Raw genomic sequence first — 17,200 nt, forward strand, 5'->3', positions numbered from 1 at the left:
CATAGATAATTTGTATTCTTTTTCCCGTCTTTAAAAAGTAATTTCAATTAAAAAATCATTTAGATGACTTATTTAACAATCGTTTGTATTTTTTCAGTGACAGGCATTTTTTCGGTGACACAAAATTCTAATTGTTTTATCGACATTTTGGTGCATTATCGATAAACAAAAAAAAAAGCCTCAAAACTACTATCTTGTAGATGTCATAAAGCCAAGTGTCCTACTTGGATTGGGATGACATAATTAATTTTTTAAATGTGTTCGAATATACTTTTATCACATTTTTACAGTGGAAGTTTTTTTTAATACTTTTTCATTAATTAAAATGAAGTATTAAATGTCCAAAAATGGAGCAGTAGCCACTAATGGTACCTCTACCCTATTAATGGATCAGTCATCTGGGATCGCTTGTCGTAGGATAAAATTGCGCATCTTATAAATGGACATATTAGTCTGCAAGAATACATTTTATTGAAAAAATTTCAATTTGTAATACTAAACTATTACCTAATAAATTAATTATTATTAAATAAATTTCGTCCGGCTAATGAAATAAGTTTTATTAATTAAAATGTGATGCTTTATATATTACAAGTGATAAATTAATTTAAACAATTATTTAATTACTTACAAAAGTCAGATCTTCATAATATACTAATATTTACAAATTTTATTAAAGATATTAAAAAAGGAACACTTGACTAGTGAAACGAAAAAATTAATAAATTAATGTCTAGCGTAATAATATCCGGTCTGCGAAAATATGACTTTTTATTATCAAACATTTTATAATTTTATACATCATAATTTTGGTGCCTTATCGATAAGTCAAAAAAAGCCTAAAAACTGCTATCTTATAGATGTCGAAAACCCAAGTGTTTTACTTGAGTTGTTTAAATTTCTTATCACTCGGTAATTTTCGTAACTAAATTCAAATCTCGTATATTTTCGTAACGCGGGAAATACTTCGTTTAAATTCGTTTCCCCCACTTCAAAAAATGATTACTTAACAGCTAACTTCACTTTTAATAACTGAACCATTAGCATCTAGCCAACGAAAAGAGTTTCAGTTTCATTTAGAACCTACTCCAAAGTAAATTGTTATAACCAACAACCATAAGACCTTCATTATCTGACGAACGTTCGTCTGAAACGTGTGTACAAACTCCCAGATGTCTTGGACGTATAAAATAAAATTAAATTTCGGCATGCTCGGCAAGGTGTTGATGTAGTAATAATTTTAAACCGTAGACACCGTAGACCGTTGCCGAATTTTATTATTTTTTTTTTTATAAGACTACTACTCATCATCACCGGAAATTCTGCTAATTTAATCTCTGGCCCATCTAACAACGTGGGACTGGTAAAAAAAGTTTTTTTATAAATAATAATTGTTATTATTTTATAAAAACACCATCAACTTGAGACGTGACATCGTGTTTAAATTATAACATTAATAATTTAATAAAAAATTAAAATGGAGCAAAAAAAAGTTTACAAGATCGTATTGACTGGAGGTAAGTTTTTTTTTCCAACCCTATTCTATTTATTGTTACTACCCTGTTTAATAAATTACATATATATTTATTATTCAATATTGATAACTATCATATATTTATTGATTTAATTTAACATATATATTTTTTATTCTTATTAATTCACATATTATATTTAGTTAATTCATTTTAATTTTATAAAGTTTTAATACCACGTGTTAAAAATAAATTATTGCATCATCAATTTATATTTTTTTATTAAATTTATTAATAATAATAATAATAGTAATTATTATATTATATTCTAGCCAAACTATTTATAGATAAAATATTTTATAATATGATATCATTTATTGATTATGTTAATTAATATTTAATTTATTTTATAAATAATAAGTAATAAGACGATTGATTTATTGTTAGTTATAGTCTAATTGCCTGGCACGATATTGTCGTTTCGTAAACTCTCATTTTATGTTCTATTATTAGTTACAGACAATACTTTTACATTAGCATGCTAAATAAAATTAAAGAATTTAAAAAATAAAAAAAAAAACATAGATTTTAATGAAAGGAAAAATACGTGATAACACAAACCTAGTTACTGTAAAAACATTTCCAATACTTAAGACTATTGATAACGTTCATAAAACGTTTTCAAACTTTCCACTAGAAAATTTTTAAATGTTGATTCATTTTATTTTATTTAATTATTAACATGATAATTACTTCTAAGATATGAAAAAAGAATTTTTAAATTTAAAATCCGAGATTTAATTATTTAAAACTTTTATAATAAAATATTAATAGTAGTTTTAATATTAACGTATAGTAAAACAGATGTGTTTTATTCACAGTTTTTTTTTTAACAGTTGTTCGTTATCAGTATTTGAATAATTACTTATTATAATTATTAAATAAATTTTAAAGTTTATCTAGGTGAAAAAATGTTGTGACGCAAGTTTTAAAATTGTTAAATAGATTTTTAAAAAATTACATTGAGTAATGAATAGTTTATGGTTAATATATTTTTATTAGCTTTTAATAAAATTTTATTATTTTTTTTTTATGGTTTAACTTTTTTTTTAATGATAGATATTGACGTTAAATGGAAATATAATTTAGTTTCAATTATATGTTATTATAATATTTGTATTTTGTTATGCACGCGATAAAAAGGATGACGTCAAGGTCAAATTTAACATTTAATATACTAATGGGATGAGTTTTTATTATTTTTAATTATTTTTAGACATGAAAATTTCATAAAAGGGACAATTTCTTTTAAAATTAAATTATGGATTTCAGTAGAAATTTTTAAGAATAACGTTTAGAGCATCTGCTGTTTTAAGAAAAATCTTGAGATTATATTTTGTAAAAAAAATAAAAATTGTATTTTATTTTTGAGTCTATTAAAGAAATTTTTAAATGAAGGAAATTATTTTAAAGTTGATAAAGAAACAAAGCCGCAGGAGTTGAAAAAACTATTAAAGCTTCATCAGTAGATATTTAAATAACAAAGAAAGTTTGATTTTGTTTCGATAAAATATATTTTTGTTTAAGATTAATAGTCACTAAAAGACGTCACTGAAAGATAATTAATCGGCAGACGCTTGTAAAATTTTTAAACGATTACTAAGAATGGAAACATTAAAGTTATTAAGAGTTTATTTAATCGGTTGTCTATTCAAATGAAAAAAAAAAAAATGATTGGTCAAAAAATATAAATGATATTTTTTAATTTTAAATTCGCATAAAAATGAAAGTTTAATTTGAATAATTAATAATCAATTATTTTTACAATTTATTTTTCAGGCCCTTGTGGAGGTAAAACTACTGGACAGGCACGACTTTGTACATTTTTTGAAAATATGGGATGGAAGGTGTGTATTAAAAATACAATTTATTTATTTAAAGAGTATTTTTTTTATTATTTATTATCAATTATGTAAATTTTAATTTTCTGTCATTCAAAGAACTTTTTTTCAATTCTAAGCTCGTTTTCTTTTTATTTAAATTTTTATAATCAATAATTTACTAAGTACTTAATAATTATTAAGATAAAATATAAACAGCTAAAATTTAAATAAAAATAAAAAAAAAAAATAATAAAATGATTCTTTGAAATTAAATTGAAAACGAGTTAAAAGATAATATATAAATTAGTTTTATTTTTGCAATCACAGTAAATTTTAAAAAAATTCTTCAAATTATGAAGGAGAGTTAAAGATTTTTTGAAAAATAGAGTGGGGTGTTTTTGGAGTTGTTTATTTCTCCTTCGTTTTGGATTCGATAGAGTTGGTGGTTGTCTTATTTTTCAGGTGTTCCGTGTCCCCGAGACAGCGACCGTGCTGCTCAGGTATGCTAAAACAAACTAACAAATAATTGTATCTACAATTTCTATGTAGACATTACAAAAAAAAAATTATTACAACTGTTGAAATTAAAAAAAAATCAAATGTTAAAATTTTTATTTTATATAATCAAATTTAATTATCACAAAATTTTTTTATCATTAAAATTACCTAAACATTTACGTAATTATATTTAATTGTACATAATTAAATTCATTGATTAGATGAATTACGTAAAAAATTTTTAAATCGCATGTTGGATTTTTTAAAAATTTAAAATAAAATCAAATTTTTTTTTCAAAAATATCATTTTAATTTGAATATAATAATATTAATATCAAATTAATTATTTCTTTCATTAAATAAAAAAAAAGAAAAAAAAAAATATTAAAATTAAAATAAATAGAAATTATGATATTTTTAATTTTTGAATTTCAGTGGCGGTGTCAAGTTCTCCGACTTGACAGAAGAAGACAGTGAGTAAAATTTTATTATCTTTCATATATTTTAATATAATTAATAAATTAATTAACATTAATACTCAAAATAATGATAAATTAATAAAAACCAAAATAATTAATGTTAATTAATAAATTAATTGATCACAGAGCCATTGAATTCAAAAATAGAAGTACTTGTATAATTAAACAAAAATAAATATTAATTAATTAATTTACTAAACTTTTATCTTTAAAAATTAATTAAAAAATATTATTATTTAATTAAATGTTACGTATCAAGTTTAAACGAAGGTCTTCGGTCTCTTTAAATTTTTATATCTATACACAATATAAATATTAAGTGACCAGACAGTATGACGCTGCAGCCGGACATTATCTTCTTAAAAACGATTAAAAAAATTCAGACAATGTATTCATGTCATTACCCAATAAATTAAATTACGTGACAGTAGATAATGTTATAACAATTGTATTATTAATTTATTGAATTTTTAACTTGAAAGAAAAAATAAATCGACCATTGTTATTTATTAAATTTTTTTTAACGATAAAATCAATGAATATTTAAATATTTATCTTGTCAAATTAAGTGTTATTAATCTGAGTAGCATTGAATTAAATTATTGCGCGTGGCATTTAAATTATAAAAGCAAAAAGGGAAAGAATTATTTTCCACTTATATTATTAAATTGATCGAGTGATTGAGAGCACAATGACGCAATAACATTCCAGTTAATTTAGTTATTTTACACTAAACTCATTTAATAGATATATATACATATATATATAAAAATAAATGATTTGTAGATGTCCTTTATTTCCATATGATTGATAATCAGGAAGTTTATTATTTGTATTTAATTTTTATATTATGTATTATTTTTTATTTATATATTTTCCAAGGATTTAAATCTAGTATTTTATTTATCACTTTCTTACATAATGCCTTTAAAATAAAATACAATTTTTACTCGGTACTATCTATCTATAAAAATTGTTATTTTATGACTTTTTTCATAGAGTTACAATCATTGTAAGTGACTTAGTAGCAAAGTACAATTAGTACAAAAATTATTTTCTAGTCTGTATGATTGTATTTAAAAAAAAATTTTCATGATTAATAATTGTAGACAGAAAAATTTTTAAGGTCAAGATAAGATACGTTGATTTTTTTGTTTAGTGCAAAGTTAAGTTTTAATGAGGTGACATTGAAATTTTATTACAATGTATCCCGCTTTTATTTTGTTTATTTAAAGTTTTTATTTATTCAATAAGTTTCCGGAAGATTTATTATATTATAAAAAAAAACGGCAGAATTTGTAGTTATTTTAAAATTAATTTAAATTTTTCTTATTTCAATTTTTAAAAATTAATTAGTTATTAAAACTTGGAATCTAATTTGCTAAATATTGTTTCTATAATTACTTGGTAATTATTCTATATCATCAAATAGAATTATTGAAGTTAATTACATTTATTTCTTTTCTAAGATTGAAGCCGTAAAATTTATCAAAAAATTTTATTTTTATTTTCTAAAGTCATATTTTTGATTTGTTTTTAATTTTACGCGGGAAAGATTTTTTTAAATGTACTTGTTGTTTCAATTTTGATTATACTAATTAAATTTATGATGATAATCAATCAAAAATATCACTAGTATTTTAAATAAATTTAACTGTCAATTAAATATTTTAGAAAATTTTATAAAAATATTTTATTCATTAGCAAAAAAAAAAAAAAAAAAAAAAAAACTACAAAACTTCGTCGAATTTTTCTTTTAAATAAGAAATTTTTATCAAAATTAATTTTTTTCCTTTCTTTAAGTAGATATCTACTGAAATTATTTGAACAATTGTTTAAAATATATAAACTGTAAAGTTAAATTTTATATTTTACTTGAATAATTTTCCCGGATCTTGTCACAGATAATAAAAATCGTATAGTATTTCACAATTTGCTGTCGAGACATTTCAATTTAAAGAATCATGAATCATGAACAAGGAGAGATAACCCGTAAAAAATAAAAGAAACTTCAAGAGTGTAAAAGAGAAAGATGAATAAAGATGAAAAGCTAAGCTATGGATATTTTACTTGACGTGAAATTGCTGGCCTCAGGCTTTTCACTACTATGAATACATATCATTTTTTTTATTTTGCATACTGTCTAGAATATCCGGTATGGCTACTTGAGACTTGAGACCTATGTTTAATAATGTTTTATATAAAACTTTGCGTATAAAATGTTAACGTAAGTGGAAAAAATTAATTCTTAAAATGAACACAAGGCTGATGATCAAAATTAAAACCGGCAAAATCTAGTCTGTTGGAGTTAAATATTTAAAGCTAAAGCAATATAATAATAAATACACACTAATATAAATGGCACTCATGATAGATGAATAAATATATTTTCATTGAGCCACGTGATGTAATGCATTAATGCAGGTCATGCACTTAAAATTATCTTTCAAAGTTTGTACGACCCTAACTTACAATAAATAAACGTATGACTTTCAAGAAAACTTCTAGATTGATAATTATTTTAATACGTCACAAATATGTCAAAAGAAACAAAAAGTTTAAACAACAATACTAATAATAATTACAAAGTAAAAGAGAAGAAGACAATTTTATATTGAGCATAAGAATGATAAAAGAGAAAAAATACACGCGTCAATGATTGTACATAAAATTATTGAATCTTTGCCAAATATAAATCACTCCTTAAAAAGATATTTCTATATATATACATATACTTTTTTTACATCTATATTAACACACGTAAAATTAATCAAATTTATAATCTTTATTAATTAAATACGATAATTTAAGAAACAAAACAAATATTTACACAAAAAAATTTTTTTATTTGATAAGAAAAAGTATTTAATTAAATTTATAAATCATTTAAATTTAACAGATAAATTAAAAACATTATCGATTAATTAAATGATAAATTTTTTTTAAATATTTAAAGATTTTGAAAATGAAAATAATAATAATTATATATATATCTATATATATATTGTTTAATAAAAAAAATAAGTGAACGTGATCTAGAATTGATTACGCAAAGTTTATAATGGCAAGTAGCCAAAGTTTTAAGTTATAAAATATGACGAGGAGACTGGTCTCAAGATCTTTAACAACCGACACTTGATACTAATAATTCATTGCATTGGTTTGTTAAATATACTGCTTACATATAATAACAATTTAACAACATTTCAAACACTATGAGGTTGCATTTTCTTAAATAAGTAAAAATAAAACTCCTACGTCAATGGAAAATTTATTACCGGAAATATTTAATGTAAAAATGAAATTTTAGAAATTTATTAAATAAATATTAAAGAATAAACTATAAATATATAACGATAATAATAATAAGAAACGAGCAACCTCTAGTAACTACGTGACTGCCCCAATGTTACTACATACCAAATTTATTAAGTATGATTTAAATTTAATTGTTTATTAAAATCTTTACCAATTTACTCTCAAATATTTTGTTTATTTTTTATTATCATTCAAATTTAAAAAAACAAATGTTGTCATTAACTCGCAAACTTACTGATTTCGATAATTGTATAATTATGGGATTCCTAAAAATCTACCCACGGTCACATTTTTTTTTTATAATATCTCAACTACGATGAAAGATACAAAAAACTTATTAAATTTTAAGGGTTTACCAAATGACTGTTATCTTTCATTGATACAAAAAAAAAATCAGTATCTAATTTCAAAATATTAAAAAATTTTTATGCCAGTAATTTTATAAAATCATATCAACATCTTTTAGCGCAAAATTTATAAATATATATATATTCATAAGTATTTATAAAACTTAAGACATTGAACTAATTATTGCACCAAAACATTCGAAACTATAAAAAGGCACAAATTAAAGCCAAGACCTTTTCACGGATACCAAATTAAATTTGTTTAATTTTTACTATCACAGACATGGCATAGATTAAATTTTTCTTATGCTCTCTTAAGGCTGAACCGTACTCGACAATTTCTCGAGTTTTAGATTTTTATTAATTTATTAATTGATTATCAGGACAGCGATTTTTTCAGCTTCCGGAAAAATGCATGAGATGAACTTGGAAGATTTTCATCATTTGAGTCCCATAAATATTTAAAAAGTAATTAGAAATCTAAAATCCGGAAATTCGGTTAATACTGGCGATCCTTAAAAATATAACAGATATATATATTCTGTGGTATCCAGCTATATTTAGTGGCAGAATAATTAAAATATTAATTTATTTAAAGAAAATTAATACGATTTTTTTTCCCGCGTGATTTAAATATGATTCAGATGATATAGATAAATTTATTTATCTCGATACTTGGCAATAAAAAAGAATTGAAACCAGGAAAAGACACAAATTCAAGTCAAGACTTTTTCAATGATACCAATTTTAATAACTAATTCTATCATATAGATATGGCTGGAAAAATTTCCTTATTCTCTTAATAATATAGATAACACTTGTATGATATAATAACAACTAATTCTATGTAATAAATCCTCGCCCTTGGATACTCATCAGGCTTCATACAATTAATGAATACCATTGGCTTCTTTTGTGCAATAAAAAATTCAATTATAAGTTAAAAAAATATATATATTTTATAAAATAATCTTTTTAAAAAATCTATTTAATTGTTTACTTTGAAGGCTTTAATGACAGAAAAAAAAATAATAATAATAGTAATATTAGATATAGAAATAATTAATGAAATAAATATCTCGTGACTAATACAAATAATTTCTTTGATAAAATGTCATACAGGTGTGCCAGATTTAAATGACACTGTAATTGTTACTCAAGTTTTTAATTTGGGTGGCACCCAGCTTTGAGTAATTTTCTATAGAACACTGACTAACTTTTTGTGTACTTAATAATATATAGTAATTAAAAGTTATGTTAAGTTATTTTATTTACGTGATTACTAAATGCCAGAATTATTAATCGACTGTTAAATTGTCTTGTTTACTTATATGTTTACTTAATTGTTTTAATCAATCATTTGAAAAGTTTCAAAATTCTAATGCAATTTTTAAATATTTTAAGAAAAAAATTTTTTTTTCTCAACAGTCACTTTAAAGAAGACAAAAAAAATATGTTGATAGTATTATTAATTTTAATCTTCCGATATGCTCATTAATTGAAGGTCTTTAACAAAATATAGGTCAGTAAGGTTGGGGATTTGATAAAAAAAAAATTTACTTTGAAAATTATTAATCATTATCTTAAAAATTAAAAATAAAATTAATTATTCAATTATTAAAAATAAAATTACAATATATTTAGTTTAAAATTTTTATTATAAAAAAAAAATAGAATATTAGACAGACAGAATATATAGTAATAAGGTCAATCTGGGACGTGAGTTGCGTTATAGAGTCACGTGTACGCAAGTTTATATCGAGGGACATGGAGTAGAAAGGAGAGACAGGAGAGATGTCCTGGGGTGAAGAATCGATACTAGTATTTCTGGACCACGTCAGCTTTTGCAAGCTCACGTAACTCTCACCTTAAAACTCCGTTCAAGGTCAACGTTTATGTATCCCTAGGCTCTATTATTATTATTTATTATTATTATTATTATTATTATTATTATTATTATTATTATTATTAAAACTTAATATTATTTATAATTTAAAATTAAATTAATAATACGATAAAATATGATTTAATTTTTTCTCGAGATTTAAGCATTAAAAGAGACAATTGGAAGAAACAAAAAAGTAAAACGGTGACAGTTGATCGTCCGTTTGTAAACCAACTAAATAGCAAACGAAATTGGAGCACTAGTTATGATGATGATAAAAGGAAATTTAAGTGGTCAGAAATTTTCAAGGTCGGGTTTTACGAGGGTGAGTGAGTTGCAATAAAAAGTAACCACTCGTGTAAACAATCCTCTTGCTCTCACTCTTACTTTCAAAATATATAATACAGTAAATTCAAAAATTATGTCACAGATATTTTTTAAATTTCATTTTCCAAAAATGTGACATGAACTTTGAATTTATTGGTTTGGATGTAAATTAAATAATTGAATGGATAAAATATAAAGATAATAATTAAAGTAAATTGTAGTAATTAAAATACTACACTTAAAATGTTCAACACTCATTGTTGACCTGTAAAAATCTCGAGTAGTTTATTCCAGATATTCTTTATCTAAAAAAATAAACAAACATTAAAAGCTTGACGTCATTTCATATTTTTTTTTTTTTTATTATGCTAGAATTCATAAATATAATAATTTTTTTTGTTCATTGGTACTGTGATCATTTTTTAATTATTTAAATAAATCTGATAATATATTTTATTTAAATTTAAATAATTTATTATTTTATAATTATTTACAGGCTTGAAATTTCAAGAAAATCTTTTGAAGACGATGATCCAAATTGAGAATACATTTTTCTCATTGGGAGAAAGCTGTAGTAGAAATTGCCTTATTATCTGTGATCGTGGAGCAATGGATGCTTCAGCATGTGAGTATTTAAATAAAAATTGGCATTAAATAATTGTGTCGACTCGGTCTATTTTTAGCCATGAAAAATAATCTTCTAACCCTTTTTTTTTCTTTTTAAATCTACTCATCGGATTGATGAAAAATAAAAATAATTTTATCTTTGTACACTTTGTTATTTTAAAGCTAAAGAACTTTCAAACAAAAAACAAAAAATAATTTATTTTTATGCTGTCGTTTTTGGTTATTTTTTTTTTGCAAACTATATTTACTGTACGTATAAATAATCGGACTAAAAAAAAATGAATTGCAAAATATTTTTATTGAGCTTAAAATTAATCTTTTATTTAATTCGGCTTTGGTTGAAAAAATTTCCATAAAAAAATATTTATAATGTATATTTTTAGGTAGAACATAAATTTTTATTGATAATGTCAGGAGTTTAATAAGATCTGGTAATTTTTTTCATCAATCATCTGAAGAATATTTAAGAATAAAAAAAAAAAAAATGATATTTTTATGATGAAAAATAAGTGAAGTTAAAAAAGATAATAAAATAATTAATTAATTAATTAAAATTTTATAGTTATCGCAAAGGACAAATGGGACCTGATGCTAGCAACGAACGGTTGGAATAACGTTGAACTTCGTGACAATCGTTATGACCAGATAATACATATGGTGTCAGCAGCAAATGGTGCTGAGGACTTTTACTCAACAGAAGATCATGCCTGTCGTTCAGAAGGTGTAGAATTGGCACGTGAATTGGATTATAAAGCAGCAGCTGCATGGGTTGGACATCCTTACTTTGACGTTATTGATAATTCACAAGACTTTGAGACTAAAATATGTCGTATGATTGAGTGTATTTGCCAGAAACTTTGTATTGATACTGGTGACAGATTACGTGCTAGTAGTCGCAAAGTTAAGTTTCTTGTCAAAGGACCATTACCAATGGACTCGGAATTTCCACCATTCCAAGACTTTGATGTTGTACATAACTACCTCCAAAGTAGAATGCCTAGCATGCAGGCACGGTTACGAAAACGTGGACAAAAAGGTTCTTAATTATTATTATTATTATATACTAATAATAATCACTTAGTTATTTTATTTTATAATTTATTATTTAAACCCTCCGTCCGTCGCGCCACGGTGTTTCGCCACCATGTTTTTAATATTGCGATGTTGCCAAGTATCATAACTATGATTTTTCAAAATTCAAACTACACAAGCTTATACGACTAGACAATTCCATTTTTTTTTTTTTTTTAGAATTTTTTTACTAAAATAACAATTTTGTATTAAATAAAAATATTAAAGAAAGAAATGAATTAAATGAGTTAGAAATGAGTCGCTGGTGGTAACTGGTAACACTGCGTAGAAAATCCGAACAAATTCAAGCCCGAGTTTACTCACGTCAGCAGCAAATCACCGCATTTCTCACAAAAAAAATTATTTTTTAAATATTTAAATACTTATTTAGTAAAAGAACTCATAAAATTTCAAAAGACTAAGTTTATTTTCTTCTTAAATAATTTTTTAATAAAAATTGCGGCGCTGCGCTTATAACGCGACGGACGAAGGGTTAAATTTTCAATAAGAAAATTTAAAAATAAATATATTTTCTTTTTCAAATGATATTGTTTGCTAATTTTTTTTTCTTTATTTATAAAGGTCACTGGTCGTATATACATACAATAAGACGACCAAAAATGTGCGGACAAGTCGTTGAAGTAAAGACACCACTAACACATCGTGATTATTTAAATATGTTGGCTCAACGTGATGATGCACATTTTACAATCTTTAAGCGTCGACGATGTTTTTTAATAAACAATCAGTATTTTCAATTGGACATATACCGAGAACCCGGACATCCACGGTAGTTTTTTTTATTGATTTAATTAAAGTTTCAATTAATGACTTTTAATTCTGACCATTAAATAATTAAAAATTAAATGATTTTATGAGCTTACTTAATTTAAATAAAACATTTTAAATTAAAAGGTCAGCAATTGAATAAAGTCAATAATAAAACAAAACAAGTTTTAAATTATTAATGATATTAATTATTAATATTCATATATTTAAATATAGATGCCGTGGATTAATGTTGTTGGAAACATATACAGCTTTAACAGGCGATGAATTGAAAAATATATTGCCAAATTTTTTGGCTATCGAAAAAGATGTTACTGGTAATCCTGATTACAGTATGTTCAACTTGAGCTTGCGAGAGGAATGGAATACAACTGGAAGTAAATACTGTCATAATTTACACAGTAAGTATTTGTTGACAAATAAAAAAATTAAATTATAATGATAATAATGCTAATTAATTGATCAATAAATAAATTAAATAAGTAAAGTCGAGCGGATAAGGGATGTAAAAGACCGCTTAGTGTGTGTTGTGCTCGTGTACGTCAATGGCTTTTGAATTGTATACAGATTACGCTCTTGCAGGCATGGTGAATGGTGCCACGATACAAGAAATAAAACGTGATACCTGTGAGGCAGTTGCAGCCTCACCTAAAAAACATATTAACCGAGTGATGGGTATTAGAGTTAACGGTAATGATGCAAACGGTTATGAAAACGGATTAGGCTACACGCGAAACGGTGTCAACGGTACAAATACTTTTAATGGTATTGATAAAAGTATTGGTGATTTAAATAAATTAAATAATATTATTAATGATAAGAGTAATAATAAAATAAATGTTAATAATGAGTATTCTGGTTGCGATAGTTTGAATGATAAATTTGATATCAATCCAGTTGATGAAATTTCAACCTCATCAGCATCTTCTGGTATTGACAAGTGTAAAAATACGCACGATAATGCAATTAAAATTTAATAATCATTGTCATTTTAAATATTTATCATTTTCATTTTTATTATTTCATTATTTTGATTTATATACATTTTAATATTATTCATTATTATTATTACATACATATATATTTTTTTTGTAGTCTATATTTAGGGTGGAAATAATAAATTGTTAATTATGAAAAAATATTTTTTGGAATTTTTTTTTTTCAATAGTTAATAAAATTAATTCATTTATTTTAATTATTTTATTAATTATTGCAATAATTGTTAATATAATTTTATAATTTTTTGTTTTAATTTACTGACATTACTAATAACAAGAATCAATATTCAAATTTTTTATTTGTAAATAATTTTAATAATTTGAAAAAAAAAAAAATTATGAATTCCAAAATTTATTTTTTGATTTAAAAAAAAAATAAATTGTATAAAAACAAAATTTTCTAGTACTTAATTCAATCATGAAAATCAATTTAGATGAACATTAATTATATAGAATTTAAATAAAAGTATTTTTTTTTTTTTAAATCATTCAATTCATGACTAACTGAATTCTACCGGAAGTATTGGTGAGACTCAATATGAGTCAAACTATTTATCAATATAAATGTGATGTAACACATCAATATACATTGGATATTTGTCCGTAATATGAAAAAAAAAATTAATTAATTAATTAAAAATAAAAACCAAAAGAAAAAAAAATTTAAGTTTAAGCAGACAAAGAATAAATTGAAAACGTAATTTAAGAATACTCATACCAATAAATTTTAATATGTAAATTATTGGTATTCTCAGGCAGCCCTCCACATTTTTAAAATATTCAGTGACTCAAACAGGGTAGGAATTTAAATTTTCGGTGCAGGTATGGTGAAAAAATAATCAACGGCCTTGAACTGTCATAACCGTAATAAAATTTTATTAACCAATTAAAAAATAATTGAAGCATTAATTGAATAGAACACAACAAAGTTACAATTCTCGCCTAGATATAGATTTGAAAAAAAATTACACACTTGTTATTAATTAGGAGTCAAACGAAAATTGTTAAATAAATTGAAGCCTACAAAATTTGCAAATTCGAATAATAAAATTGAAATCCAGATTTTACTGAAATTTATTTAAGGATTTTGTTTAACTCCTAGTTGATAATAACTCAAAGTAATTTTTTTTTAAATCTGTATCTAGGTGAGAATCAAAACTATTTTGTCTTCTTTTAAATTAATGGTTTAATTTTTTTTATAATTAATTAATTGATAAAATTCGAAAAGTTGGAAAATACAAAAGTGCACAACTCATTTGCTCATAATAACGATAAAAAAATTGGCAGCTAATTTTTTTCATGAACTGTCAGTTTTAAGTTTATGTTGATTATAAATAACCCAAAAAGATTCGGATAGTGATTTTCAAAAGGGTTCTTTTATTTTAGAAGTGTAATAAAAAAAGAAACAGATCAATCGGTTGTAAATTTTTACGTTAATGTGTTTACCAACATACGTACATACTGACGGACATCACAGGGTTTTTTTTTCCAATCATTATTTTACAGAAAAGTAACTTAAAATTGTGTTCGTTTTATTCCATAGTAAATTATCTTTCAAATGGTATAAATTTTGTTCTAGTTGAACATATTTTAATAAACGTAAATATGATTTTTACGTGAGTGAATCGGCCGGAACCGAGTAAATGTTAGCAAAACACAACTCATTGCTTCGCATTTGAGGTGTGCAATATCGTTTTGACCGTTGAGTCATTGAATATTTTTAAAAAGTGGGGGATATCTGAGAATGCTCTTAAAGTAAAAAAAAAAAATGAATACAATGTAATTATAATTATGCTTAATTGATAAGAGTGCTCATGCAATCATTTTGATTAAATTCTTGCCTCAACGCTTTAAAAATCGTGTATTTGTGAAAAAATAAAAAGTAAAATTACAAAACCAAAAATAAAAAAAACATAATTCCGTGCTTATGTAAATTAAATAAGCTTCTTTGTCATTTATGATAAAAATAAAACTAAAAACAAAAGGTTTTAAATTAAACATAAAATTAAGAAAAAGATTGCGTTTCAGCTATCTACGACTGATTCGAGTGCTGTGCGGATTACGGACAAGACAGAGTTATACAATCAGATATAATGATCCTCGACTCATTTAAATTGACAATTAATAAAACGTCTAAATTTTTAAAATAAATAAATCAAACGCACAGTTGGATACTCGAGTGGCTCATCAATGTGTCGGGTAAAGTAAATTATTAAATTTCAAAATAAATTACATTCAATTGTTTACTGAATAAAAAAAAAACTAACAAGACTTGAATATCATAAAAATAAAATAAGACTCTGATGCGTATCAATAAACATAAAAAATTTATAAATTTTTATCTTGTGCTTTATACAAAAAAAAATATTATTATTATTACACATTTCTGATGTCTAAACTATAAAATAATTATTTTTGCTACTAAAATATTAATTGAATTGATAAAAAAAAAGAAAATATTTAAATAAATTTTTTCATATTGCTAATTATTTATTAATTAACTATATTAAGTTTTTATTTTTCACGAATGCACGATTTAGTGACTAATTATTATTATTATTTTTATTGAAATATTTTATTATTTTTTTTTTAGTTTTTAAATAAAACGTATTACAATTTTTAATTCGTAGAGTTCAAAAGTTTGAAATAAAATAAAATTATTAAATTGTATTTCATTAGTACTTAAAAAAAAAAGAAAAAGAAAATTAATAAAACATATTGTTAATTATCTATTGAATGAGTAACTGAGAATATGTAAATAGTGTAAGGCTGATATTGATTTACTTAATTTATCTAGTAATCCATTATTATTATTAATGTTGATATATATTTTTTTTAATATTTGACTTTTGTGAAATTTATTGACACAATTATTGTATGAAACATTTAAATTGTCTCTTCGTAATGTACAATACTATTTTTATTTTTTAAATTAAATGATGTATTAATAGTTTTCAAATTATGTTTAGTTCTTCAATAGAGACAAAGTGCCTGTGAAATATTTAAATGCAAAAACAAAATTTAAATTTAAAAGTTAAACGAAATGTTGAAACAAAAAATATAATAACACTAAAAGTAATAAAAAAAGTTTTAATAAATATATAAATATATATTTTAAATAATATAATGTAATGATTAATGTACTGTAAACTTTACTGAACTTATCTTTATTAAATTTGTGTCTAATGAAATTTCATATGATTTTGATGTATTTAAATCTATATAAATCTTTAAATAAAATCATCTTTATCTGTATATGTAATTGTTTTATTTTATTTAATAATACTTTTAAATTGTATGAACTTTACTAGTAGTTCATTAATTGGTTAGGCCATCAACGAATTTCCGTGGATAATGAACTACAATAATCTCGTTCATTTGTACGTTATTATATAATTTGAATATTAAATTGCACAAAAAATCTAGTGTAATAGATTATAAAAAATAAATAAATAAGTAAATTGTATATTAATTAATTAATTGATAAATGTAATACTGATATATGC

At 23.2% G+C, this 17,200-nt stretch overlaps 1 protein-coding gene across 6 annotated transcripts; it reads left to right on the forward strand.

Moving 5' to 3' along the window:
• The first annotated feature begins 1,041 nt into the window (after positions 1-1,041).
• On the forward strand, positions 1,042-16,180 carry LOC130664756 (TRPL translocation defect protein 14). 6 transcript variants are annotated; one of them, XM_057464840.1, is made up of 10 exons: positions 1,042-1,220; positions 1,297-1,517; positions 3,312-3,379; positions 3,818-3,855; positions 4,289-4,326; positions 10,706-10,834; positions 11,399-11,872; positions 12,490-12,697; positions 12,913-13,097; positions 13,264-16,180. In XM_057464840.1, exons 2-10 carry the CDS (start codon positions 1,478-1,480, stop codon positions 13,671-13,673), a joined length of 1,590 nt encoding a protein of 529 aa, XP_057320823.1. In that variant the 5' UTR covers positions 1,042-1,220; positions 1,297-1,477; the 3' UTR covers positions 13,674-16,180. The 6 variants fall into 6 exon arrangements, with proteins under 6 accessions (XP_057320823.1, XP_057320822.1, XP_057320824.1 ...); XM_057464839.1 differs by having other exon boundaries at positions 1,042-1,517; XM_057464841.1 differs by having other exon boundaries at positions 1,043-1,517; positions 13,279-16,180.
• Positions 16,181-17,200: the final 1,020 nt, after the last annotated feature.

The sequence above is a fragment of the Microplitis mediator genome, chromosome 3, assembly GCF_029852145.1.
Source record: "Microplitis mediator isolate UGA2020A chromosome 3, iyMicMedi2.1, whole genome shotgun sequence".
NCBI lineage: Eukaryota > Metazoa > Arthropoda > Insecta > Hymenoptera > Braconidae > Microplitis > Microplitis mediator.

Excerpts from the sequence above, each read along its gene's own strand:
- LOC130664756 (XM_057464839.1), top strand. The coding sequence starts at position 1,478 with ATGGAGCAAAAAAAAGTTTACAAGATCGTATTGACTGGAG. Across the intron at positions 10,835-11,398 it reads AGCAATGGATGCTTCAGCAT|TTATCGCAAAGGACAAATGG; the intron begins GTGAGTATTTAA and ends AAAATTTTATAG. Across the intron at positions 12,698-12,912 it reads CGAGAACCCGGACATCCACG|ATGCCGTGGATTAATGTTGT; the intron begins GTAGTTTTTTTT and ends ATTTAAATATAG.